Source organism: Phoxinus phoxinus, assembly GCF_949152265.1.
Source record: "Phoxinus phoxinus genome assembly, chromosome: 12".
Classification (NCBI taxonomy): Eukaryota; Metazoa; Chordata; class Actinopteri; order Cypriniformes; family Leuciscidae; genus Phoxinus; species Phoxinus phoxinus.
The window spans coordinates 18,437,120-18,464,568 of record NC_136887.1 but is presented as its reverse complement, the minus strand read 5'-3'; the positions used below and the strand labels follow the sequence as shown (position 1 = coordinate 18,464,568).

The 27,449-nt window shown below is 39.3% G+C and overlaps 2 protein-coding genes across 2 annotated transcripts; both read left to right on the top strand.

Moving 5' to 3' along the window:
• Positions 1-1,310: 1,310 nt before the first annotated feature.
• fibpa (fibroblast growth factor (acidic) intracellular binding protein a) lies at positions 1,311-10,977 on the top strand. Its single transcript, XM_079630082.1, has 11 exons — positions 1,311-1,659; positions 1,928-2,043; positions 2,132-2,330; positions 2,429-2,555; positions 2,681-2,781; positions 3,101-3,234; positions 7,678-7,786; positions 7,939-8,002; positions 8,082-8,168; positions 8,257-8,354; positions 9,198-10,977. The coding sequence occupies exons 2-11, from the start codon at positions 1,959-1,961 to the stop codon at positions 9,265-9,267; spliced, it is 1,074 nt and encodes a 357-aa protein (XP_079486208.1). The 5' UTR covers positions 1,311-1,659; positions 1,928-1,958; the 3' UTR covers positions 9,268-10,977.
• Positions 10,978-11,198: 221 nt separating this feature from the next.
• efemp2a (EGF containing fibulin extracellular matrix protein 2a) lies at positions 11,199-24,389 on the top strand. Its single transcript, XM_079631525.1, has 11 exons — positions 11,199-11,779; positions 16,390-16,620; positions 16,792-16,840; positions 17,505-17,717; positions 18,261-18,383; positions 20,126-20,242; positions 21,422-21,541; positions 21,647-21,766; positions 21,854-21,980; positions 22,543-22,738; positions 23,517-24,389. Exons 2-11 carry the CDS (start codon positions 16,525-16,527, stop codon positions 23,676-23,678), a joined length of 1,323 nt encoding a protein of 440 aa, XP_079487651.1. The 5' UTR covers positions 11,199-11,779; positions 16,390-16,524; the 3' UTR covers positions 23,679-24,389.
• Positions 24,390-27,449: the final 3,060 nt, after the last annotated feature.

The window sequence follows — 27,449 nt, the reverse complement described above, 5'->3', positions numbered from 1 at the left end:
ATACACGGGACACACACACACGGGACACACAAAACTAACGGAAAGGGTGACAAAAGCTTTTTCTCTACTTTAAGCCATGGTATTTAGCCACATCCTTCCGCCCTGCTCTCCAGCACAATTGCTTGCACGAGGACATAACAATGTGGGTGTTAACCAGGGCCAGGGGTGAGAGGGGGGTTGCTGGAGTGAGAATGGAAACAGGCCACAGTTTCGGATAAACGAGCGGGAGGGGTGAACAAAGGCATGCAAGACAATAGGGGAGAGGTGCAGAATAATAAGGACATGTCAAAAACATGCTTGCGCTCCTTTGGTGGATTCAGTTAATTAATTGCAGTTTGGGTGCAAGCCAAGGAAAACATTTAGATTTATGTTGCCTAAACTGCTGTGCAGGGGATTCAAAAGTAGGCTTATTCAACATTATTGAAATGAAATATCCAATAATAACCTGGTAATGATGGTATGGTTAGCCTACTTGGAAACATATTGAAAGCACAGGATATTTCTTTGTCAGTCTAATATTCTTCTTAAACCTGTTCCAACCATCCACGAAGTGTGTGCTCTTCAGTCTCCTTCACTCACCGGTCATAGTCCCCTCCCAAGCTGGTAAAAGGAAATTACTTTGTTATTCACTATTATCAATCAACAATAACTCTTTATCGACCTCACTATTCACCTGCTTCATCTGTGCGATCCATCTGTTCATTAAATACCTGTTTGGGTTTGATGATAATCCTGTCTCTGAGTCTGGTATTTCATTATAATAATAAATCAGATCATGTTATCATATAAAAACATCTAATGTTATTTCCCTGCACCGCGTCAATTTACAATTCAAAATACATTTTAAAATGTTGAGGGATTTTGGTGAACTAGGGAATGTAAACGTTTTAATTTGGTTACTTTGTTTACCACACAGACCCTTTACATCCTAATTGCCTAGACAGTAATGCTGGGCAGGGACATTTCCCCTTATAAATGGCTCAAGGGCATCATAGACCAGAATTGTGATGCATAACTTTTTCTTGGTAACCTACCTCTACCTGAAATACTGAAAAACCTAAAGCTCTTGTTATTAGAAGACTACCACTATCACCATGATGGATTATTTTTTTAAAACCATACATTCCATTCTAACAATCAGATTGTAGGATAGTCCTTTAATATTATCTATTCAATGAAGCAAAGTCTCTTTTTACTCCTCCTGACATCTATATTTTTTAACTTAAAAGTTTCAGTATTCCTTATTCAAACCTATAAAGTCACAAATAGCACTATTTGACTATAAGACATGTTCAGTTGATGGTGGGCTCATAGTAGGATACCGTTGTTGTGATACCCAAACACTCATCCCCGAAACCACAGTCACGTGAATGTGACGTAAAATGAATGCGGCGCACACCCGGAAGTAATAATAACGGTGTGATGTTGCTTTGGATGAAGCGTAGTCGCTCGATTTGACAGTTTGTTTGGTAAACATAACTGATGGTTACCAATGCATAATCGACTCGTGATAATTATTTCTACGTACTTATCCGATAAGCTTATGTTTTCGAGCGAGTACATTTGGAAAGAAACTAGACATTCAAAAACTAAAGCTAATGTTGTGACATCTGAATGTGATTAAAAACCAGCCGTCGCGTTAATACGCTTGTGTGTCTGGTAAGTCCACTTAGGATATTTTGAAAATACGTCATGTAGCATGTCTGAAATGTGTGGTGTGTTAGATTGTGTTAGGGATTAGTTAAATGGTTAATGATTAGTTAACGGCCGTAGCTTCAGTTACTGTAGCTAAGTCTTGTTCTTGACTTGCAAAAAGTGCCAAAGAGCGAGACTATCTAATACCAGATTATTCTTGCAACTCAAAGTCACTAGATGTTAAAAGCATATGTTTGGTATTTACTTACCATGACGATGTGCCTCTGTACAGCTTAAACATAGCCTACATTGCCGATGTCAAGATGTCTGTGGAGCTGGATGTATTTGTTGGAAACACCACCATTATGGACAAAGAGGTGTATCAACTGTGGTTGAATGGATATACAGGTAAAGTATAGTGCATGAGACTATGAACTACTGTAATACCTGCGTAGAAATGTATGTTATATTTATAACAATGTGGTTGCCTTCATAGTGAATGATGCAGTGACGTTGCGGATAGAAGGAGGTGTAATGGAGGAGTGTGATGTGAGTGCAGAAGTGCTGCTCAGTGACACCATGGACCAGTACAGAACATTCCAGATGTGCGAGAGACTTTTACACCACCCAGCTAAACTAGCCAATCAGCTTCTTTTTCAGATACCGCCAGACCGACAAGCCATGCTCATTGAACGGTATGCACTGATTTGTGTCTTGCCAATTGAAATAGTTTATTTATTGAATGGTTTTGTATTATTGAGTTTAAACTACATTTATTCACATTTTCTTCTAGGTATTATGCTTTTGATGATTTGTTTGTTCGAGAGGTCCTGGGGAAAAAACTCTCCAAAGGAACAAAAAAAGACCTCGATGATGTTAGCTCAAAGACAGGCGTTATGCTGAAGAGCTGCAGAAGACAGGTGGGCTGAACTACTCTATTTGAAACTTCTATTTCTCATTGATATGATAACTAAGATTTATGCTTGGATGCTTTTCCAAGACCCTTTTGGGAATTAAATGATTATATCTATCTCCTCAAATATAGTTTGACAACTTCAAGCGAGTGTTCAAAGTGGTGGAAGAACTCAAGGGCCCCCTTGTGGAAAACATACGGCAGCACTTTCTGTTACCTGATCAATTAGCGAGGTGAGAAAGAAATGAACATTTGCTTAAATTACTCTGCTTAGATCTATTCCTTGAAGTTTCAGTGACACATTACAATAAGGTTTAATTTGTTAACATTGCATTAACTAACATGAACTAACAATGAGCAATATATTCCTAGAGCATTGATTAACCTTTGTTAATGTTAGTGTTCATGTAAATAATGTTAACAGATACACTTGAGCTTAAAAATATATTGGTAAATGTTGAGTGATATTCATCCAATGAACAGTTGCTTCAGTGCTGATTTGGTGCTTTTTCACCTTCTCTTGCTAAACGATCTTGCCAATTCCTCCTCCAGAGACTATGCTGCAATAGTGTTTTTTGCCAATAATCGTTTTGAGACGGGGAAGAAAAAGTTGCTGTATCTAACCTTCCAGGACTTTGCCTTCTGTGCTGGGCAGCTCATTAACAACTGGACGCTAGGAGCTGTTGGTAAGACCAGTTACACAGCTCTTACACAGCCAACTGCAATATGTGAAATTGGTCAATCGTGGCAATCAGTGGTAAAATATTCTTGTATAATGGCTACTAAACTAAATGGCTGACCGTTATCCTAGGCAGCCGATTTTCTACATCGGTGTGCTAGATTATGTCTTTTGTACCACTCAGGTTTTAAAAAAAAAGTATTTTATTATCACATGATGAAGTACTTTTAAAACACTATTTATAATATTATAATAATAATAATATATCAAATGTATAATAGTAATATCATATTAATAATAATTATGTAACAGGTCTCAACGCTAAGGATTTTTTCTACTGGTTAATTTTTACTTGTCCTTCCAAAATTTCTGCTGGTCCTGCCACAAAATAATTAAATAAATGAATGAATGAATAAGTACGTTTTTTTTTTTATCCATGTAATTTTGTATTCTATTAAATAAGCTTATTATGACACCAAAATAGTGAAATTTCACAATCTCATTTCCAATTTCGATACCACTGCAAAAACTACTAGTATAACTACCGGTAATATAAAGTAAAACAAATTTTTACGTCCCCCTGTAGTCAATAATTCTATCTCTTAAAACTCATCTTTGATCACCAAAATGACATAGGGCTATTTAAAAGTTTTCTTTTTTTTGGTTACGTAACCTCGGTTCCCTGAGATAGGGAATGACTATTGCGTAGCTATACGCAGTGGGGAAACTAATTTCCTCAGATCTATTGAAGCTTAAAATGTAAAGCACATTGCAGCTGCACAGCTAGCACAGTGAGAGACTGGCTCACTCATTGGTTGTGCTGCAGCAACTGCACATCCAATGGCGAAGGCGCCTCCAACGTATGCGCCAATCAGCTAACAGCGCGCCGTCAAACGCCAGAGCCCGCCAACAGGGCGTGGTAGAGCCTATAAAATGAGCCCGAATTCACCATTATAGCAGGTTTAAATCGACTGAAGCGACACACTTGCCATGTTACTATAGTGCGGCAGGCTACGCAATACTCGTTCCCTATCTCAGGGAACTGAGGTTACGATAGTAACCGAGTAGTTCCCTTTCGAAAGGTCACTTCGTATTGCGTAGCTTATACGCAGTGGGGACGCCATGTAAAACGCCGCACCATAAGTAACTGGCCTAGCCGAACATGAAACTCAGGAGTCCACGAAACAAGCCAGAATACAATATATATGCATAATATACTGATAAGACCAGACTCCGTTGGGTTTAAATCAGGTATATAAAGATGCCACTAAGCCCTTACCCCAAATAACGTACCAATAGACCAGAGCCCTCGGGTCTAATATAATGTATACGGGGACCAAAAACAGCTCATAACTGGTTCATAGTATGGGATAGTGTGCTTATGAACAGTGACTTAATTATACAGATAAGACCAGACTAGTCGAGTCTTAATCATACAGAAAGGACCTTCGCCTGCAGCGAAGGAACCTCAATGTTGTAAAACCTCACAAAAGTGGAGGGCGAAGACCAGCCGGCCGCCGCACAAATGTCCTGAATGGGAAACCCATAGGACCATGCCCATGACGAGGCCATACCTCTAGTGGAATGGGCTCTAGTGCCTATAGGGCAAACCTGGCCCACAGAGGCGTATGCCAGTGATATGGCATCCACTATCCACCTCTACAGTCTCTGCTTCATGACAGGAGCCCCTTTGGACCGGCCACCGAAGCAGACTAAGAGCTGTTCTGACTGTCTATAGGACTCGGAGCGCTCCAAATAGACCTTCAGAGCCCTGACAGGGCAAAGTAAATTAGCTTCCCCGTCCCCATTGGAAGGAGGAAGAGCCAACAGTGAAATCATCTGTGCTCTAAACGGTGTAGAGAGCACATTGGGCACATAGCCATGGTATAGTCACCTATACCAAACTCCAAACAGGAGGGGCTCACGGAAAGCGCCTGCAAATCTCCCACTCGCTTGATAGACGCCAGTGCCAACAGGAGAGCGGTCTTTAGCGAAAGCGGTTTAAGGTCAACTGACTGAAGTGGTTCAAATGGCGGACCCCTCAGGACCCTAAGGACCATGGAGAGGTCCCACGGCGGTATAGAGGGAGGTCTGGAAGGATTCATCCTCCTAGCTCCCTTCAGAAACCATACGACCAAGTCATTACTTCCCAGTGATTGGCCAGCCACTGGAGCATGATAAGCTGCTATGGCTGCCACATATACTTTGAGCGTGGACGGGGAAAGACCCGCGTCCAGCAGCTCCTGTAGGAAGGACAGTATCACTGATACCTTGCATGACTGGGGTTTCTATCTGAGCACCAGCTGGAGAACACGGACCACTTCAAAGCAAAGAGGCGCCTGGTAGACGGGGCTCTAGCCTCAGAAATTGTGTTCAGAACCTTCTCGTGGAGATCCCGGGGTACCCGTTGATGAGCCACACATGTAGGGCCCATAAGTCGGGACGGGGGTGCCAGATCGTCCCGTTCGCCTGTGTGAGGAGATCTTTCCTCAGAGGGACAGGCCATGGGACTTTGTCCACCATCTGAACCAGCTCTGGGAACCAAGGTCTGGTTTTCCAGAGAGGGGCCACTAGGAGGACTGGGCATCCGCTCTCTCTCACCCGTTTGATGATCTGGGGGATCATGGAAACGGGGTTAAATGCATACAGAGGGCAGCTGGGCCACGCATGGGCCAGTGCATCCCTGTCCTTCGAAAAGAACACTGCACAATGAGAGTTGTGTCTTGAGGTAAAAAGGTCGACTTTGGCCTCGCTGAACACACTCCAAATCAGACGAACCATCTGAGGGTTTAGAAACCACTCGCCTAGGGGAGTGTTGTCTCAAGAGAGCATATCCGCACCCATATTCTTAATGCCCGGGATATGTGCCGCTCTCAGAGAGCTCAAGTTGGCTTGTGCCCACAGAAGCAGATCTCTCGCCATGGAGTACAGGTAGCCCGACCTGAGACCGACCCTGGCTATTGATGTATGACACCACCGACGTGTTGTCGGACGAGGCATTTGGAACAACGCTTGTTCAGCTCTTTCAAACTGTATAACGTAACAGTTTTTCTAGAGAAAGGATATACGTCGATCGCCGGATGGGCACAGGAGAACGGCGACAGAAGAAAGCGGCTTCGAAGAGAAGGGCGCAGTCCGCTGTAAGGCTCGTTCTAGCAGAGAAGGATTTTTTCCGGAGGACACTGAGACAGAGTTTGCCGCTGAAGTTGAGAAAATCTGCTATGGCGAATTCGGGCTCATTTTATAGGCTCTGCCACGCCCTGTTGGCGGGCTCTGACGTATGTCGGCGGGCTGTTAGCTGATTGGCGCAAACGTTGGAGGCGCCTTCGCCATTGGATGTGCAGTTGCTGCAGCACAGCCAATGAGTGAGCCAGTCTCTCACTGTGCTAGCTGTGCAGCTGCAATGCGCTTTACATTTTAAGCTTCAATAAATCTGAGGAAATAAGTTTCCCCACTGTGTATAGCTACGCAATACGAAGTGACCGTTCGAAAGGAAAACTCAGCAATGGTGTTGACTTATGAGTTTGCACATGGTTTGTCTTAAAGCATATTAAAAACACATAGACATATAAGCAACATTAAAAGCTTGATTTTCACCACAGGGAACAGTCAGTAATACAGTGAACAGTCAGTAATACAATAAGAACAAATAAACACATTATAGGCACAAATAAACCATAGGACAGACACAAATTAAATAAACAGTGCTTTAAGTTTTTCAAGTAGGTCTAACAGAAGTACTCTGGTACAGAAATTGAAAAATCAAATGCAAAACAACACTGCATAGGCTTCACTGTATGAATTGAATATAGATTAATCCATGTTAAAGCTACAAAAGTTATTCAGTCAACAGCAGTGAGTAATTTTTTTTTTGTCTTTCATTGTTTAATTAACATTAATGACACAGACGGCAGCAGGTTGATTAGGCTGCGGTCACTTTAATAATAATAATGATACACATCCGATTTCTTTCTCAACTGTTTACGTACACGTACGAGGACACTTGAGTTCTTTTTTACATCTTGCGCTTGAATGGTTTAAAATCACTTGAGAGTTTAAATTGGCAAGACTTAAAAACACTTGATAATCTTATGTGACAGCGCAGCACTGGCCTGAACAATCTATTGACAATTCCATCAACTGTGAGCATCTTTCACATCTTTCATGCTGGTCAGTGTTGTAAAATAACCCCCATCAGTGTGGTACTAAACCCCAACCTGTCACGTCAGGGTTCTGCTCACCCTGTCAGGTTTTTTTTGGATTAAAGCCTGGCTGACTGCACATTTTCCCTTACATAAATGTCCTAATGTTTAAAAAAACCTGTATGTTCTTGAGCATCTAGTTTGAGGTTATTAATGACCACTTGTGTAGTTTAGAAAAAACACACAGATGATATGATCTCCTTTTTTGTCTGTTTGTACTTTTAAAATCCACGATCTCTTACCATTAGATAACATGATGGAGGACATGGATGTAGATCTGGATAAGGAATTCCTTCAAGACCTCAAAGACCTCAAAATTCTAATCACAGACAAGGATCTCTTAGACCAACACAAAAGGTGTGTGTTCAGCACTGTGTGTGATTGAGTGATTTCAATGGGGAGAATAGAGATTAGAAGAGTCTGAGGAGGGCTGTTGTAAATGTCCAAATGTTGCATGGTTACTCCCTCTGTCTCAGCCATCTGAATAATGAAACCTCTCATCCACTCAGTTTAGTGTGCACTGCTCTGCGGGGTAAAACTAATGTCTTAAACGAGATGGAAGCCAATTTTAAGGTAAGAGAGTTGTTCATGTTTCTTGTGAAATAAATGCTTTACTTCATGATTTTTGATTTCAAAATGTCTTCTGCTGTAGAATCTCTCAAGAGGCCTTGTGAATATCGCTGCCAAATTAATCAACGCAAAAGATGTCCGCGATTTCTTCATTGACCTTGTTGAAAAGGTACTTTTTAAAATGGAATAAAAGCATCTATCAGGTCTGAAGCACTCACATTTTTCACAAAGCATTTTTTATTTTTTTCTCTTCACAGTTTATTGAACCTTGCCGATCAGACAAATGGACATCAGTAGATGTGAACCTCTACCTTACTCATTATACTAACTCGGCACATATCCTTGACACCTTCAAGTAAGTGTCACTATGGCTGTTTTATATTTCCTTTTGGTATTTTTCTTAGTTCAGGGGAAATTCTCTTTGCAACCAGTGGGGGTCACTGTATCATATGCACATTGCTTTATCTGTAGTCACCTTTGTTTCCTGTCCAGTCATTTATGTGGTTTAACCACTGTGGAATGTGTTTTTATGTTTATTCAAACCAAATCACGACACCTCACAAATCACTTGGAAAATATGTATTTATCCTGAACTACACTACCGTTCAAGTGTTTTTTTTAATGCTCACCAAGGCTGCAGTTATTTGATCAAAAATGCAGTAATATTGTGAAATATTATTACAACCGTAATTTAAAATAACCGTTTTCTTATGTTCCTTATATAAATGTTTTATATCTTTTTCTTGTGATGGCAAAGCTGAATTGTCAGCATCATTACTCCAGTCTTCAGTGACACACGATCCTTTAGAAATCATTCTAATATAATGATTTGCTGCTCAAGAAACATTTCTTATTATTATCAATGTTGAAAACAGTTGTGCTGCCTAATATTTTTTATAGAAACTGTGATTTTTTTTTTTAGGATACTTTGATAAATAGAAAAAAGAGCATTTATTTGAAACCAATTTTTTTTCTTGTAACTGTAAAAGTCTTTTGATAATTGTAATGCATCCTTGCTCAAAAAAAGTTTTGATTTCTTTAAAAAGAAAAATCATACTGACCTCAAACTTTTGATTGGTATCATGTGAGGAGAGAACATCAAAGCGAAAATTTGAATTAACAAAAACAAGCTCTCATAAGACCAAGTAGATAAAAAGTTGTGACTAATTTTTAAATCTCTCTCTGTTTTTTTTCTCAGGCATCATTCTGTCTGGACCAGGTACATGGGAGTTATCAAAAGTTGCATCCTTAAAATGTACCATGAGTAAATAATCTTCATTCACACCTTTTCTCTCTCTTCATGATAACTCATCTGCATGCAGTCTAGCATCTGATGAATTTATGTCCTGTTTAATATCTCCTGTCTATCATCATCTTTCTTTAATCTTTTCTCAAATATGCCCCACCCCCCACCCCTACCATCTGTCCATGTCTTTACCTCCCTCTCCCTCTATCCCCGTTTCATTCTTTCACCCCTTGGCCTCCAGAAGTGTATGACTTGTAAATAAACACAGCATGATTTGTGTCAGACACTGTCTGCATTGTGTTTTCATTAACTCTGCTTTGTGGGTTTCCCTTTTAGCAAACCCACTGAAAAAAATGGTATATTTGGTAATGATGGATGGAACAAAATTATACCCTGATGATCATACTTGATTTGACTGACATAATTTGGGGGTCCTACTGATAATTAACATGCAAACAGTCCAAAGGATGTTGTGGCTTGAGCCCTTATGGTCCTTAAACTCCTGACCCCTCTGGCTTGACCAGAATAAGTGGGCGCATGGCACACGGATGGGTGTGAGGTCTGTGTGTGGGCCCATTGGGGGCTGGGAAAGCAGTAGGGGGCCACAATTTGTTAGGTCTTGGTGGCACGGTGTACATGTGTGTTTTTGCAATAATGGTATGTAATGACAGCTGTCAGCCCTACCACATTACTCTAGAGTTTTCTTTTCGTACAAGAGTAATGGCAAACAGATTTGTTTGCCCTTTTGTCATTTGCAGAGCAAAACAATGTTTATTTCTTTGTATAACTTGATAAAGCTTGAATGTTATGCCTCCAACATCAACTGATTTTGTGACTTGACAACTGAGTTTGGTCAATGTGTAAGCATTTCTTTAATTACATGTATGTAAAGCCTCAACGGAACCAAATAATGTAATTCTACATGCTTATATAAATACAAATATAGTGTCTAACATAACATATTAAATATAGTGTCTAACAAAAGTATGCTTTTCTGAATCCAGACATATTTATTCTCATCGAAATGGGAATTATTAGTATTAGTGGACAGGACATTCTCATTCTAGACTAAAAAAAAATAAAAAATAGGCACCAATGTATTTTTGTTGTTGTTTTCTTAGTGATTCTTTGTTTTGCTCATTTGTAATTTGTTTATTAAAATGCCTCATTCTGCCAATACATTTGTGAAGGCAACTACAGGTTTATGTATTCACCTTATAAACCAAAGATATCTAAGTTTTAAAAGGTTGTATACTATATCCAAAGACCTCAACACTTGACACATAAACCTAAAGAACGGTGACAATGAATAAATGTAAAAAGAGGAGCTCTTAACATCACAACACAATTCATAATGACAAAACAACAAAATTTAAGTCGGCAAACAGCATATCAATAATCCTTTAACAGCAGCAGCAATATTTCAAAGAGTAACATTATAATTATTAGTTCAGACAAGTGTGTTTGAATACATTTGGGGGAATTCTGTTTATGTAGTTACAAATAACTTAGATTTCTTTGGTATTTGTTACTTTTTTTTAGTGATCATTTGATTAGACAAAAATTGTGTAGTGCAGGATGAGTCATCAATATTTTTGTTGGTTTTCCCAGAAAAGAAATGATGTTGAAGAGTGCATTAGCATAGACCTGGTCTTCAAGCCACAATCTCAAATTTTTAAATGATGTTGTTTAAGTTTGTGAAGTAAAAATAAAAGTATTTCCATTGCCTCTCATTTCTAGTAATATCAGCCTGCGAGCACCTCCAGTTTCAATATTTAGACTGCAAAAAAACGAACCAACTTTTCCAAGTAAGACGTTCGTCCTATCCTCCCTTCTTTCACTCTACCCTTGCCTCCTCTGTCTCTCTCTCTTTCTAGTTTGCTCTCCAATTTTTGTCTACATTCCACTAGCTTCTCCCAAGCTATAAATATCCAGCCGAATGAAAGGAATAGAGAGAGCGAGAGACCGAAAAAGATGGGAGAGATGAAGGGTGACTTGAGGTGGAGGGGAAAAGAGAGAAAGAAAGTTGTAGGCTGTGGGGGGCGAGTTTAAATGAAACCAGGTGGGGTCTTTGCCTTCGTGTGTGTGTGTGTGTTTGTGTGTGTGTGCGCGGGGGCTGGTTCATATGTGTGTATGGAGGGGGGTTGGCTGCATGTGTGTGAATCTGTGCTGTTTTTTCTATCGTTGAGCTGGACACATTTGGAATTTTGGAATTTGGGCCGCAGACCAGGAATTTTCATCCTGGGGGGTCAGGCGAGGGGGGGGGGCGGGGGGCGGAGGATGGCCGTGCAGGGGGGCTGTATGGGGGTCGGAATGGGCTGTCCTTCTCTCCTCTCTTCCGTCTTTCCCTCCCTTGCATACATTCACAGTCCAGCTGTCCGTCTCCACACTCACTTTATCAGGGTGAGGAGTGAGGATAGAAGAGAATACGTGCCACCACTGCACAGCAAGAGAGGGATCCACCGGAACAAAAGAAGATAAACCACTGAATTCAAGAACATAGCAGAAAGAAAGAAAGAAAGCAAGCCCGGCCTGTGAGTATAGCATGTTTACGAAAGGAAAGAAAATCTAATATTGCACTGTAATATAATGTCATCTTGTACTCCAATAGCTGTTGTTTGCATGGGGTCTTTGGGCATTGTGGATCTGCTCATCTAAAAGCAGAAATGTCAGGCTGAATTGAAGTTATGCCACAGACAGTGGGACACAGGGAGAAAGCGATAAAGGGCAGACTAAGGAAAATTTCAACTAGCCGGGTTGCTCCAGGCTGTTTGAAGGGCTGCACACGTCACGCTCACTCTCCACGACTACAGACACCACACTGCGCTCTATAGAAAGAACAATCAATCACATTATTCAGCAGATTCCTCATCTCCTACCATATTGTATCATCTCATATCTTCCAACTTTCCATGCTCAAACATAGTGGTGTATTTTCCTCAGCGTTTATTACTCAACCATCATGATGGTTTTACACATCTCTACATGTCTGAAGTGTTGCAAAACTTTCCAATCTCTTTTCCAAGCACTGTTTCACAACCAGACTAATTCCATTGACTGAATGTTGTTACTTGAGCTCCGTGAACGTAAAATGGGGGACGTTGTTTAGATAATGTTTCTATTTTTAAAGACAAAAAGCTGATTCATACTAACTCCCGTCTGTTTATATGAGCTGGTTTGATGTGAAAGACACAGCAGAATGGGACTATTACGCACAGACTCTCAAAGGTTTCTGAGGACACACAAAGGTTGGGGAATTTGTGGGAACACTTGTGTTTATCTGAAAGCGTTCTAAACTTCTCTGGAAGCACAGGTGTTGTTATAAGAATGAAGGCTCAATAAAATGCCTATGTGACATCAGAACAGGGAACACTGCTTTACTGTACTTGCATAGGCAACTGCTGTTACATCATTTATGTTTATGTGTTCTGCTAATTACTTATGTTAGATGTTTTATTTTATATGGCTGGATGCTGACTTGAGCGTTCATTTAAAAGCAGAGAGTGTGACAGAGAGCCGGGATATGCCAGACTGGGGGCCTCTGTTATAGCCACATTAGTTCTCTATTTTTGGAAATATTCATTTGTCATCTCAGGGCAGAACTGCTCAAGTAAGCAACATGAAAGTAGTGAGCATCACTAATGATGGCCAGAAAGAGTCGAGAAGTTGTACACATTATCAGTCAAAAGTTTGGGGTCAGTAAGATAAAATAATAATAATAATACTTTTATTCAACAAGGATGCATTAAATTGATCAAAAGTGACAGTAAAAATGTATAATGTTACAAAAGTCTCAAATTAATTAATTATATATCATGGTTTCCACAAAAATATTAAGCAGCACACCTGTTTTGAATATTGATAATAATAAGAAATGTTTCTTCAGCATATTAGAATGATTTCTGAAGGATCGTGTGACACTGAAGATGGGTGTAATGATGCTGAAAATTCAGCTTTGCCATCTCAGGAATACATCACATTTTATTTTATTATTTAAAACAGTTATTGTAAATTGTAATAATATTTCACAATATTACTGTTTTTACTGTATTTTGTTCTTCAAATAAATTCAGCCTTGGTAAGCATAACAAACTTTTTAAAAACAACAGTAGTGTACTTGGCTGGTTTCAAGTTGTCGTAAAACCTAAGACAATCTTTGGTATCTGTATACAGTAACACTGTAGCAATGAACAAACTATTGAGTCACTTAAAAAATTATTGCAGTTTAATTATGTAAATTAATGAGATAAACTGCATCTATGGTTCCTCTGATAGAATACCAGAATGACACCTGTGAGAACTGACCCTAAAATACAACTAATACATGTGTCTCTATGATGTCTTTGTTGACAGTCTGCATGTTGTTGGGGCCTTGGGGGTCCTGACATAAAAAAAAAAAAACACTTAGGTTTGCACAGGTGGGAGGTAAGGAGGTAGTATTCATAAAATTATAAGTGCACCAACCAGCAAGGTTTCAAATTGGAGACCCTGCATGAGTGCTTTGGCCACCATGTCAGATTTGGAGTTTAATGTCCAGCTGAGCACACCGAGTTAACCGTAGACATGACACTGGACTAGTGTGAGCGTGTTTATAAGGTTGAGAGAGAGGTAGGAGGAGAGCGTTTGTCATTACATGTGTGTGGTCTCTGCAGTGGTCTGCCCATGAAGTCCGTTCTTTATTACTTGTGTTATTGGTGGTCGTATAATCACTGCAGACTTTACAAAAGTCACGGCACTACCAGCCAAGCAAATGTTAAGCAAATAGACGAGCTGCTTCCCATCTAAAAGCACATGGTGCATCTGGAGTGCTCCACATTTAATTTGTAGCCATATAATGACCTATTTATCTGCCAAAGAAAATTATTACATAAATCTAAAAAACAGTAGAACAGAGACTGGGACTTATACAAGGGCATTCTGGGTAATCACTTGACCTTACCAGTGAACCTTGGGGGGTTCCCGGGAATGTGATACTGTGGGAAACACAGCGAGTGTCCGGCTGACCGTTATTCAGAGTGGTGCCCACATCCTCTCCGCTGGCATTCCAGAAGGTCAAGTGCCACTCAGACAACATGGCAGACGATGTTACCCACGCCTCCACACTGCCCACACTCCGGCCAAGCGACTGAACCGTGCTCTCGCTGGCCTCAAGTTTGTTTATGATGGTCGATTTCAGGTTTTTCCCAGTCCGATGCAACACCACAGGGACAGCCTGTTTCCAGATTTTTGCAGGATGCCACTTAACTATAATAGCACGTAGGTCAGTAGCCTATAGGAGCGGGTAATTCACAGATTAGATATTTGTTAGAGTGTTTGGATTTCAGTGTGTTTGCGTGTGAAGTCGCAAGTGTTTCTTGTACGGTGACTACTGTAAATAAATCGCTGAATCATTTCTTGTGGTTTGGGAGGTAAAGCACAACAATTCAATCTGGAGGCTGATGCAGCTGAGATAGAATGTGCAGATTTGCATGTCACACAGTGGTTTGCGGTTTGTCACACTGAGTCAAAATGACAAATAGCCTACTTTTAGATTGGACTCTCTGAAAAAAACAAAAACAAAAAAAACACCACCACCAACAACAACAATAACACACACAACAACTCAAAGAGCTACTGTTGGGCTCTGTGTCATGTTGGAGCAGCTTTTGCGTTTCCAGCGCCTGCAAACAATGTCAATGTATGCGTGTATTTACAGAAAACGACGTCATGAAAATAGTGCATTTAATAGGCTATGTCTGAGTGATATTTTGCTCAGTGTAAACTGAACAACTTTTCACTCCCCTCAAAGCCAGAAATATTTTATAAGAATTAGACAGTTAATATTTAGATTTTTCTTGTGAATGAAGAAATGTATTTAGTAACATTTTACAATAAGGGGTTACATTATTAATGCATTAGGTAGGCCTATCATGAATTAACAATAACGCTTTTGAAGAATTTATTAATCTAGATTAACATTAGGCTACATATGCTAATACAGGCCATACATTATTCATGTTTTAATATTACAATATTTGTAACATTAATATTACAAATTTATAATTTCATAATAATTAAGAATGTTGAATTATTTAGTAGTAGACTATTAGTATTTAAAACAACTAAATATTTAGTATTTAAATAGGCCTAAATTAACATTTATTAATGTAGTAAAAGCAAAATGAATTAACAATGAACAATAAGTTATTTTTATGTTTAGCATATGTACCATTGCTATACTGTGTCTGTGAAGTAGCCTACCTTGGATTAATGTGTAAATAACATTAAAATGATGTATGGAGTTTTCAGCGGCATCTAGCAGGGATGTTTCAGATTGCAACCAATACGTTTACAAGCGAGTGCTCGTGCGCGTGCTTTATTTTTTTATTATTATGTGGAGTTTGTGTTGGAGTCTGTGTTGTGCTAGTCGTTTCCTAGTATTAGCAGACTCCATGTCATAAAGTTGCAGTGTCGTTGCTGTTGAGTGCAAAGTCAGTAGACGAGGCGAGAGGCGAGACGCTCGGGAGCGCGCATCTCAGTCACGTCACTGGATTTCGCGGCAAATCCGACCCGGAGCATCACATAGAAATAGGAATACTTGCTTTCAGAGGTAATAGCAAAACCCGCCAAGTGGATCATTTTATTGTGAGATTACAACCCCTTCACACACAGGTAATAAAAAATGGATTCATTTTAGTAGAAAAACTCCATACAGCACCTTTAAGTGCCATGGTATAAATCAGCTAATACAATCATTGTACCACATTATTGCAACATTACTTTTGTGCCCAGGTAAAGAGCCTATGTCTTAATCTTTCTGTCTACCTCACATTGTGTCCACAGCGAAACAGACTAGGATCAAGTCTATTTGATTTTCCATCACAATGTTACCTAAATTGTTGCATTCTTAATACAACCACTAGGGGGAGTCTGGTAATCAAGTAACTTCAGCGGTCATGTGCATTGAGTGAGTGAGCGCACCACTTGAATAAATGAGAGGTCCTGACAACACATTAGAGTCTGATATGCTAAATAAAGCCAAAATAAATCACAGACATCCGTTCTGACTTTTAGTTATGATTAATACAGTGCTACCACTTAAATGTGTTTAAACTTGAAAGTTTGTTTCTGAAGTTTTCTCAGGCTGTTTGTTTCTCATCCACAGGTTCCTCAGTGAACTTTATCGCAACATCATCACTGTGCCAGCGTGCACGCGCGTGCACGTCTGTCTGATCCCAACACTCTTGGAAGGTGTTTTTGTGTCTGTGCTCATCAGAGCCTGTTGAAGGTGTGTGTGAGGATGCGGCCCGGCTGTGTTTTGGTCTTTTGTGTGTGCATCTCTGTGTTTCTCCGACGCGCTATTTCACAGCCACCCACAGAAACTGACACCTACACGGTAAGGAGGAACGAAACCTTCCCCTGTCTCTCTCCCTCCTTTTTCTCTCACTAAATAAATCTTCATATCATAACCTATGTTACATCATTTAATAAACATAGGCTACTGTACTGTACATATTCGCTTTATAGATCACCTAACGTAGGCTATAATTCATGTGTTTTTCTATAGGAATGTACAGATGGATATCACTGGGATCCACAGACTCAGCACTGCAAAGGTAAAACATCTTCAATTTCATGCTGTGTTCAATGCCGATTACGGGTATTTGCTGAAGTTCACTTCACTTTAATAAAAAAACTTTAATTGAATTTTGGAACACCCTGGAAAATCATCAAACACAGACAACATTTAGCTAAATCACACAGATTAAGAGTTTTGGATATGAAATATGTAGCCTAATATATGTCATATATAAGCCTACTTTGCTATTACCCAAGTAATGTGTATAAAATATACTCTACCGGTCAGTTTGGGGTCAGTAATACATATTTTAAAAAATAAAGTAATACTTTTATTCAGCAAGAACACATTATATGAATCACATGTGACAGTAAACACATTTATAATGGTACAAAATATTTATTTTTAACTTTCTATTCATCAAATATTATTAAGCCATATTACGTTTCTTAAAAAAATAGAAAACATTTTAAATTGTAAATATATTTAGTTTTTACAGTATCAAATAAATGCAAAATTTGGATGATTATAAGAGACTTTTGAACTGTAGTGTATTGTTATATCTTTAAATTAATATAATTTGACATTCTGAAAATTGTGACATTCTGACTGTTACAATAGTAGTTTGTCTTCGTAACACTTTTGTGAGCCATGGTCATGGCATTCAAACAGACTGTATATCCTGCTTACCCTGTCTGCAGATATAAATGAATGTGAGACAATCCCAGAGGCCTGTAAGGGAGAGATGAAGTGCTTCAACCACTATGGCGGGTACCTGTGCCTCCCTCGCTCTGCCTCGGTCATCCCCGCCCCTGATCCGCCCAACCAGGTCCATCCCAGCCTAGAGAACATGGCCAGCGAGTCATTCAACCTGTGCCCTTCAGGTTTTGAGCCCCAGGGAGACAGCTGCGTGGGTGAGTGTGTAAAAACGAGTGTGTGTTTTCAGAACAGATGTCAGACGGCCTGTGAGTGTGCGGGAATCAGTAGCATGCCTTTGTAGAGAGTCATGTGTCCAGATCAAAATCATTTATGTGAATGGGATGGTGGTGGTGGTGGGGGTTATTGCATGCAATGTTTTAGTTTTGACTGTTAGCTCTTGAATGACTCAGGCAGAAACAGGTGGTCAGGGGAAATGGTCAGCTAGTTTTTGCGCCCAGACAACTGTGCGAGTCATGCTGAAGTCTTGGCAGGTGGCCGGTCTGCAGGGGGCCGAAGAATTCACCAAGACTGAGGCATCCCAGCTGCCGTCTATCATCAAGAGGAAGCAAATACAGATTACGTTACTCAAGACCGCAATGTAGTTTTCACTTCCCATGAGCAGTAAACCAATAAATGCTGCAATAACTACATTCCAGAGTTATGCTTGCTCCAATGCCAATGAGTAGACAAAGAAAAGATAAAAAACTGAACCAGAGATGTGTCCACAATAAATTTTCATTATTGTCTCACAAAAACAGATGTGGATGAGTGTGAACGGGACAGTCACGACTGCCAGCCCAGTCAGCAGTGTTTCAATACAGAAGGCTCCTTCTCCTGCCAGTGTCCAGATGGGTATCGCAAAGTGGGCACAGAATGCATCGGTGAGAAATGAAACGCCTGTCTAATTCTGTAGCAATACAACAACAGAGTTCACATCTCCAAAAAAAGCAAATCACAAAGATCTGTCTTTATTTATTCATACTCATGTCGTTCCAAGCCTTCCATTGTCAAAAGTAAGTTTGCTTCATTGTCCTGAGTGTGCACTTGTAGAGTATTTTGGTGTGTCGACTAACGTATTAAAGCACACATGAAGTACTTGATTAATTTTCTAATAACACCTATAGTTAAAATTATAGTTACTTTAAAGGGATACTTCACCTCTGTAAAGATGAATGTGTAATTAAAATGGGTCATTTATGTAGTAGAAATTTGAAATTATTTTGGAATTTGGAGCCTTCTAGACTGAGAAAAAACAGAAAATGTATTGTGGCTCATGTGGATGAAAGACAACAACTCCCAGAATGCACTTGCTTCACTGCCCTACGAGGCCACACCTACCGGTAAGAGAGCACAGTTAAACAACAAGGCTAGGCTACTAGTCTCCGTGACAAGTCTGCCCGGGATTTCGAGATCCTCAAAAATGTCCGGGATTCAGCTTTTGCGTTCTAGTCGCCATCCATTATGTTTACTGTAGCGAGCAGGACGAGACTGAAGGCCGCGGGAGAACGACGCGAGGCCGGTGGCGTGCTTACTGATGAGCGGCACCTGTGAGACGCACCAGTCTCGTATCTCTCACGGAGGAGCGGGAATTTTCTTAGCAATGTTAAAACGCACATTAACCCATCGCTTGTTTAGCGTTCATGTAAACACTACATTCAGATTCACCAATCGGAATGAATTCAGTTAGATTGAAACAAAAGGTGTGCATGTAAACAATGAATGGCGACTGCAGAAAGCAAAAGCCGAATCCAAACACGTCTGGCCTTCGAAATCGTCCAAAATGTCCGGGAAAAAGAGGATGGTAACCCCTACTACTCAGCTTTCTCCACAGAACAAGAGACTCTTAGCTTAGCTTAAAAAAAGATGGCAGACACTATTTGTACATTCTGTGAGTGAGATCCCACCCTCTATGGGTGGGTTGAAAACATGCGGATCTAGCGCCTTCTACTGGCTGTAGTTTTTTGCCTCTGGCCAAAAAAATCTTCATTTTGCTTCATCAGACAAAAAAAAAATACATAAATCTCTTGTCTCAGGGGGATATGAGGGAGGGAAGCACGGTAATTTGAAAGTACTACAGGTTTTCTACTGATACAAAGCTTAATGCTAAATCCTGAAGTATCCCTTTAAATGTACTAAATTGTAACTTCATAATTTTTTCAAATGTGTAATTATAAACATATGTAAATGCATATACATACAAGTTTCAATAAAAATGACATTTAAGTATATTTTAGACATACATTCAACTGTATGTCTAAAATATACTTTTAAAAAGTATGCTAAGGTATACTTTTTCCTCAAGGGTTTCTTTGTTTCAAAAACGCTTCAGAAATTACACAAATCACCATATATTTTTTTAAATATAAAAGAGTATTATATGTGACTTGTGTACATTGCAAAGTCTTCTGAAGCCATACAAAAAAATATTTGGAACCTTAGGGATTTTGTATCCACACATATTAGTTGTTCTCATGGTTAAGAGTGGATGCACTGTTTGAGTGAAGTGTGCCTTAACTCACATAAAATGGTGAGGTGATCTGTCATTGTCTGTCCAATCATACCAATGAGGAATATATATATATAAAAAAATTGTAATCTAATTGAATGTTTTTATACTTTTCAGACATTGACGAGTGCCGGTACCGCTACTGTCAACATCGCTGTGTTAATGTCCCTGGCTCATTCTCCTGCCAGTGTGAGCCTGGTTTCCAGCTGGCTGGCAACAATCGTTCCTGTATTGGTAAGCCAACCCACACGCTTACTCCCACGCCCCGTTTTGCCATACCCTGAGTCATAGGCCAACCCACCCCACACACGCACACACACACACACGCACACACACACGTCCTACACATCCAACTCCATCCTACACCTCATTTTCTTTAAGTAAGAGCCAAAATATAAACCAGTAAAAGAGCACTTTGTGCATGGTGGGAAACGAGGAATTGAGTCATTAAAGTCAGTGTGAACAGCTGTTTGTAGCACTTTTATAATTGGATGTATTTCCAAGTGAAAAAAAAGTAGAACGTGACTTGATTTTATCCCATTGATTGGCGCAGAGTTGAGTCAGGCCAGTTTGCTAAAACAATGTCAAAATAGCCATTTTGGTATTTTATATTATCCAAGTAGCCTGAGAGGCTAAAGTAACTTTAGTAGAAAATTAAAGTTTTTTTATTTTTTACTTTTTTCTATTACACTTTTATCATGTTGATTAAGTCTTTTAATTTCCGATTATTATGGTGAGATTATATTTTATATATATATATATATATATATATTGTCTGTAGAATAACATACCCTACGGTTGCATCTACATTTCTGTAGAGTGGAATAAAGCCTTTCACCTTTTTTTTCTCCTCCCGGGTGATGGGAATGTAGAGTTTGCTAATACCATGCGTCTCAAACCTCGCATGTGTGCGGGATTGAACTACTTTTGTTTAAGTAACACTTGACAGCAGAACGCTTATAGACAGTTTGTAAGAGTTTTCCTGGTGAAGTATTGAATAAAATACAAACTGTGAAATGCCAACCTCCTCCTAAGTTTCTATTATACTTTCTTCTGCTGCAACTCAAGTTGGCGAGCTATTCCCCCCTTACTAACGCAAGACGCGTTACTGTGTGAATTAAGCATCAGTAAATAGGGTCAATTTTGACTTAATAAAATCTCATTGGGTGCATCAAAATTAAACAGAACATATCCTTCCTTTATGGTATCCCTAAAACAAACGATTATGAACGGAGATTTGATTTGCTTAGCCACTTAAAATTATTAGACAAAAATGGCCAGTCCATCTCAAAAAGTATTTCTTTTCTTAATTATCCGATTGCCTTTTTTAGTGACTGCAATCCTTCACTGCTTGCCTTGCGCCGCATGTTTTCATATATGATCCCGTCTGCTTTGTCATTCTGTTGCACTCAGATGTTGATGAGTGTGGCATGGGGGCCCCCTGCAGTCAGAGATGTTATAACACGTACGGGACGTTCCTCTGTCGATGCGAGCAGGGTTATGAGCTGGGGCCAGATGGCTTCGCCTGCAATGGTAAGCTGGGAGCAAACACAAACCAAAATAAATACACATATTTGTGAAAAATATTTATGCAACTTACAACTGGAGCAACTGATCAAATTCCTTCTCTGTCTACAGACATAGACGAGTGCAGCTACTCCAGTTACCTGTGCCAGTATCAGTGTGTTAATGAGCACGGCAAATTCTCCTGTGTCTGTCCTGATGGCTATCAGCTCTTGGGCACACGCCTCTGCCAAGGTTCGCATCAATTTAACGCTCTCTCGTTAAACACTTTGCTTCCCAAAACACTCACCCCCCCCCCCCTTTTTTTTTCTTTCAATCTAGACATAAACGAATGTGAGACAGGAGCTCATCAGTGCTCTGATGGACAGACTTGTGTGAACATTCATGGAGGTCACAAATGTGTTGACACCAAAAGCTGTCAGGAACCCTACGTGCAAGTGTCCGAAAAGTAAGTTAACAATTTTGAAATACCACAAGCACGCTGTTCAGGTCACGCATTTGAACTTCGGAGAGATTTTCCTCTTCATTAATTGTCTATTGTTCTTCATTACTGCCTATTTGAGACATACCTGACATGGTTTCTCAAATCGCCCGGTTTATTTTTCCATATCTCAGGCCAGTTCTTAAATCAGTGCCTCTGACTCAAGACAGGTCTCGACATAATCTGCAAAGTTCCACAAGCTTTTAATGAAAAACAGGTGGTCAGGCATTTCTGAAGAAATATCTGATTCGATGGATGGCATCCAAAATTTTAAGCCAATTTGCTGGACATATGGTACACATTCTTCTATAATTTGGTACAGTTGTGGCTAACACGGTCATTAGTCATGCCAAAACCTGACCTAGTGAGTAAAAACAATACTATTTAGTATATTCAGTCTAAATCAGTCCAGTCCTGTAAAATTTTGTTGATTCATTAATTCAAATCTATTCAAGTCACCTTTGTTTAGTGCTGAAACATTTTACAGTCAATCTTTCCTAACTGATATAATGGTCTCTCTTCATTGCAGTCGCTGTATGTGTCCTGTCACAAAGCCCAGCTGTCGAGACATGCCCTACTCCATTGTGCATCGCTACATGAGCATCACATCCGAGCGCTCCGTCCCCTCAGATATCTTTCAGATCCAGGCCACCAGCGTCTATCCTGGAGCCTATAACACCTTCCGCATCCGTTCTGGAGATGACAATGGAGATTTTTACATCAGGGTATGTTCAGATTTTAATTACTGAAGATTCTGAAGAATACCTTAATTTGGTGGTTTGCTGTATAATATTATTGTTTTTTTGCAATTCAAGTATAATGATCCCTCAAAACAAACTAGATTTATATCTTGAATACATTTTTTATTTCTTACCCCATTGGTAAAATATATTCTTGGATGCACAGTAGCTACTATTCATAGGTTTTGGAGTAAAAAATGTTTTAGAAGTCTCTTATGCTCACCAAGGCTGCATTTATTTAATAAAAAATAAAGCAAAAACAGTAATATTGTGAAATAGTATTACAATTTAAAGTAACCGTTTTCTATTTTGATGTATTTTAAAATGTAATTTATTCATGTGGTGGTAAAGCTGAATTTTCAGCATCATTACTCCAGTCTTAAGTGTCACATGATCCTTCAGAAATCATTCTAATATGATGATTTGGTGCTCAAGAAAAATGTATTATTATCAGTGTTGAAAACACTTGTGCTGCTTAATATTCTTGTGGGATCTGTGAGACATTTTTTTTTAGGATTGTTTGATGAATCGCAAGTTCAAAAGAAATATTTTGTAACATTTATGTCTTTACTGCATCCTTACTGAATAAATATAAGGAAAAAAATTATAATGATATCAACAGCAGTGTATATATAAATATTAGTCACAGTGTTCTGTCCATGAAATCCAGAAGACCCATTTGATTAGTGCCATCACGACTAATACATATCTCACACTGCCAAGTTTTGAAATGATCTTGTGCCTGTCATGTGCCTTTCCTCAGCAAATCAACAACATCAGTGCCATGCTTGTTCTCGCCCGCGCCGTGAACGGACCCAGAGAATATGTCCTGGATTTGGAGATGGTTTCTGTCAACCCGCTCATGAGCTACCACACCAGTTCTGCCCTGCGCTTAACCATCTATGTCGGGCCTCATGCTTTTTAACTGAAAGAGATGCAGAGATGCCTAGAAAGGGAAACGGGGTGGAAGAGTGGAAGCACTGATTGATTCATCCAACGAGGAGGGCTTATGAGCTGGATATGTCTGCCAAATGACAGACATCATTTCCAAGATTGTACACAAGTCATGTACCAACCTATTCAACTTCTACATCGTAAATAATAAAAAAGGCTGGAACTATATTTTAAGGACAGTATGTCTACAAGATAACAACTCACTATATTGTGTCTTATGGAAAATGGTGAAGTTACCAGCTGCACTATGATCCCAAACCTGCTGTACAACTTATGTAAACTGTCTTTTGTCATTTCTAAATGCCTGTTTCTCAGGATGAGGGGTGCAGATCTGTTCCTCTCTTTCCTATGGTTTGCTCTTCCAGTTCAGAAGTCAGCAATAATAATTAATCCCTCCTATTCAAATAGATGTAGCAATAACAATACCAAGGCTGTAAAAAGTATCTCTGTATGTTCTTAGTGTCAAAAGCCTCTATTAATGTCCCACTATGTATAATCCATCTCTTGAGTTCAGTATTGTTGTTATTCATTATTGTTATTCGGTAACCACTCAGTCATTCCAAACCTCTACCCCACCACCACCATCAATGCTCACATTTCCTTGTGTTTTTTTTTATACCACGGTGCCATTGTTGTATTTTCGATCCTGGATTTATTACTGTAATAAATTTGATGAGACCATAAAAATCTGGCTCCAGACCCACATATGTTTGCATTCCCGCTGGGATGTTTTCTTGGCATTTCTCAGCTATGCATCATCTTCCGCCAAATGGAAAATCTCGCTCACGTGCCCTGCTTAACCCTTCCACCCACCCTTCCTATCTCTTGAGTCATCTAACCATGGGATAGACTGGAACCCCATTGAGGAGCTGTCCGCCTCTCTGTAGCCTTATTAGCACAAGCCTGACAAGAAAAAGATGTGATTTAGAGGTGAGAAAATTATATATATTCATTATAATCAGCGTCTTGCCTAAACTATATAGGGAAAACGTTTAAGGTGGAAAACAATGGCGATTTATTTAGTAAAGTCAAAGTCCAAAACTCAATCTTTTATAATCAACACTATGTTGTTTCCACTGAGTCACAGATCCAGGTTAATAGAACTTTCTGGATCTGATCCGGATCCAACACTAGCAGCAAGAGGGCCCTTTCTCAGAATTGGAATGAGAACTTCTCTGAAAGGATTTTCAGTGGCTTGAATCATAAATGGAGTTACTGTATTTGAGGCTAATGGGGTAATGATGTCACAAGACTCAGTACAGGATTTTGTGTAGGAGGTGTTCTTGTTCGTTTTAGGTTCTACAAAACATCTACATTGCAAAAAAACTAAATTAACAAGCTAAAATACATACTTTTTGGAATAAATGTTGAGTACTAATACGTATATTATTATAATATAATATAATACAGAATTAAAATAGTCCTTCGACTGAAATTTCCCTTTTATTTTAAATGTAGACTTAGTATTATTTATAATAATAATAATTATATATTTATTACATATTGTACTTAAATATAAATAGTCTACACAACCTAATATGAACAAGAACTTCCATCCATTCTCCCAACTGCTTATCTTCTAGACTCTAGAGTCTTAGGATACACTATATCGTATTATGCTATTATATAAAAAATAATTATGATAATATTATATTATTAGCCTTTATATTGTATAGTATATCTGCATTTAAAATGGTCTTATTTAGACTGACATTGGCATTTTATTTAAAAAGTAGACAAATATATATTTTGTTATATTATATTATCTATTGTCTAATTCGCTTATCCCCTATAGGGCCATGACATTCTTATGTCAATAATATATTACAGATCTTTATTCTTTGGATTATGCCTTTATTTATTATTATTTTTTACTTTAAATATGCATAATGTTCGACTTATGGTGCATTACACAAGTACAGACTGATCTGGACAGCAAAATCAAGATCATTCCAGCATCAAAGATACATTCAGACTATTTGCAGTAACATGAATGCAGTTCTAGAACCTTCCATCAACAGCATCACTGCTTACGTTTGTTCTTTAGCACAGCTTTTCAGGAGTGACCACTTGCACTGATCAATCACAGCCGAAAAAAGCAATGGGAAAATACCCACTTTTGCGTTTCATCGTCCCTGGTGCTGCTCGCCCATCCCACTACTGTCTCCAGTTATCTGTGCCAACACACACACACACACACAGACACACATACACAAAGAGTTCTACTCTCTCTCTGATACAACCCAGTGATGACTCATTCCCTGCAAAGTCTTACATAATCGCAGGTCTGAAAACTAACTCTAGTCTGCCACTTGGGGGCAGTGCAGCACACAGAGTCCAAGGCCCAAAATAGACATAACTTGAAGTGATGGAATCTTGCAGCTGGTTTTGTAACCTAATTGTCCAGTGAACCAGATTCTTTACCTCCTTCCTGTAAACTGACTGGCTACATGGTCCCGAGCTAGACTGTTCAACTGTGAATGAATGGCATCTCATACATGCATGTAGTCGGTCACACACAAACATACACACCTGAGAATCTACACAACGGGCACATTCATTCGTAAACGTAGATGGACACAGATGGCACCAGCAGGTTGCTTCGATCATTACCTCACAGCAGAGATCACAATATAGAGACATGTTCTTTAGGAAGTGGGAGATGGGGATATATGTGGGTGAGAACATGGCATTCTCACGCCGTTTCCTGTTGGATGGCAGACAAACGGTAAACCCAACTGTGAGAAACGCAGGAGCGAGATGTGCTGTACCCACCCAGCAGGCACAGAGAGCGAGGAGGGCGGATGAGCTCTGCCAATATGCCTCCGCATGTGGAGGTGTCCTTCAGAAAAGGTGTGTGTGTGTGTATGTTTGCATGGGTGTGTGAAAATGTTACATATACAGACTCGTGTGTCATGGTGTCCTATGGAGTGGAGGAACACACCACAGTTCATGCCAAATGTGACCTCATTTATGGGTCAGGAACAGGTGAGTGGGTGGAGTGGGAATGGACCAGATGTCCTGGGATTGAACTGTTCTCTTGCTCAAGTGCCCTTTTTGTATTGAATCATGTAAACTTTGATTCTTTTCCGCTCTCTGTTGAAACGACTGCTGGCTACGAACGAAGGCCAAATGTGGTTGCAATTCAATCAAAAACAGGCTTTTCAAAACAACATAACATTGACATATAACAATATAATACATATCATATAACGTCATATAACATACAACATTATATAAGATAAATTAAAATATTTCTTGAATCGTGTTGTTCTTTTCCGCTCACTTTTGAAACGACTGCTGGTTATGAACGAAGGCCAAATGTGTTTGTCATTCAAACAAAAACAGGCTTTTCAAAACAACATAATGTATAACATATAACACATAACATAGCATAACATAACTTCATTTAACATAACATATAACAACATATGTTATATGTAATGTGATATATTATATTGTCAAATGTTAATGTTATGTTAGAATATATAATATATAACACAACACAAAACAAAACACAACACATATTTGACCTGATCATCTTGAATCATGTGAACTTAATTGTTTTGAACCGACTACTGCTATGAATGAAGGCCAAATGTGTTTGTTATTCGACTTAAAACAGGCAGTACTGTATTAATTCATCGCTTTCTCGCGGTGAAGGTGCTTCTTAATGCTGTGTCTGCAATCTCTCATTTTGTCCTCACCATAGTGAAACTGTGTGGCAAAAAAATTAGGAAAC

Coding starts and splice junctions, on each gene's coding strand:
- fibpa (XM_079630082.1), top strand. CDS start 1,959: ATGTCTGTGGAGCTGGATGTATTTGTTGGAAACACCACCATTATGGAC. Junction 7,787..7,938: donor CTCTTAGACCAACACAAAAG/GTGTGTGTTCAG, acceptor TCATCCACTCAG/TTTAGTGTGCACTGCTCTGC. Junction 8,169..8,256: donor TCATTGACCTTGTTGAAAAG/GTACTTTTTAAA, acceptor TTCTCTTCACAG/TTTATTGAACCTTGCCGATC.
- efemp2a (XM_079631525.1), top strand. CDS start 16,525: ATGCGGCCCGGCTGTGTTTTGGTCTTTTGTGTGTGCATCTCTGTGTTT. Junction 17,718..18,260: donor CCAGGGAGACAGCTGCGTGG/GTGAGTGTGTAA, acceptor TCACAAAAACAG/ATGTGGATGAGTGTGAACGG. Junction 20,243..21,421: donor CAACAATCGTTCCTGTATTG/GTAAGCCAACCC, acceptor TGTTGCACTCAG/ATGTTGATGAGTGTGGCATG.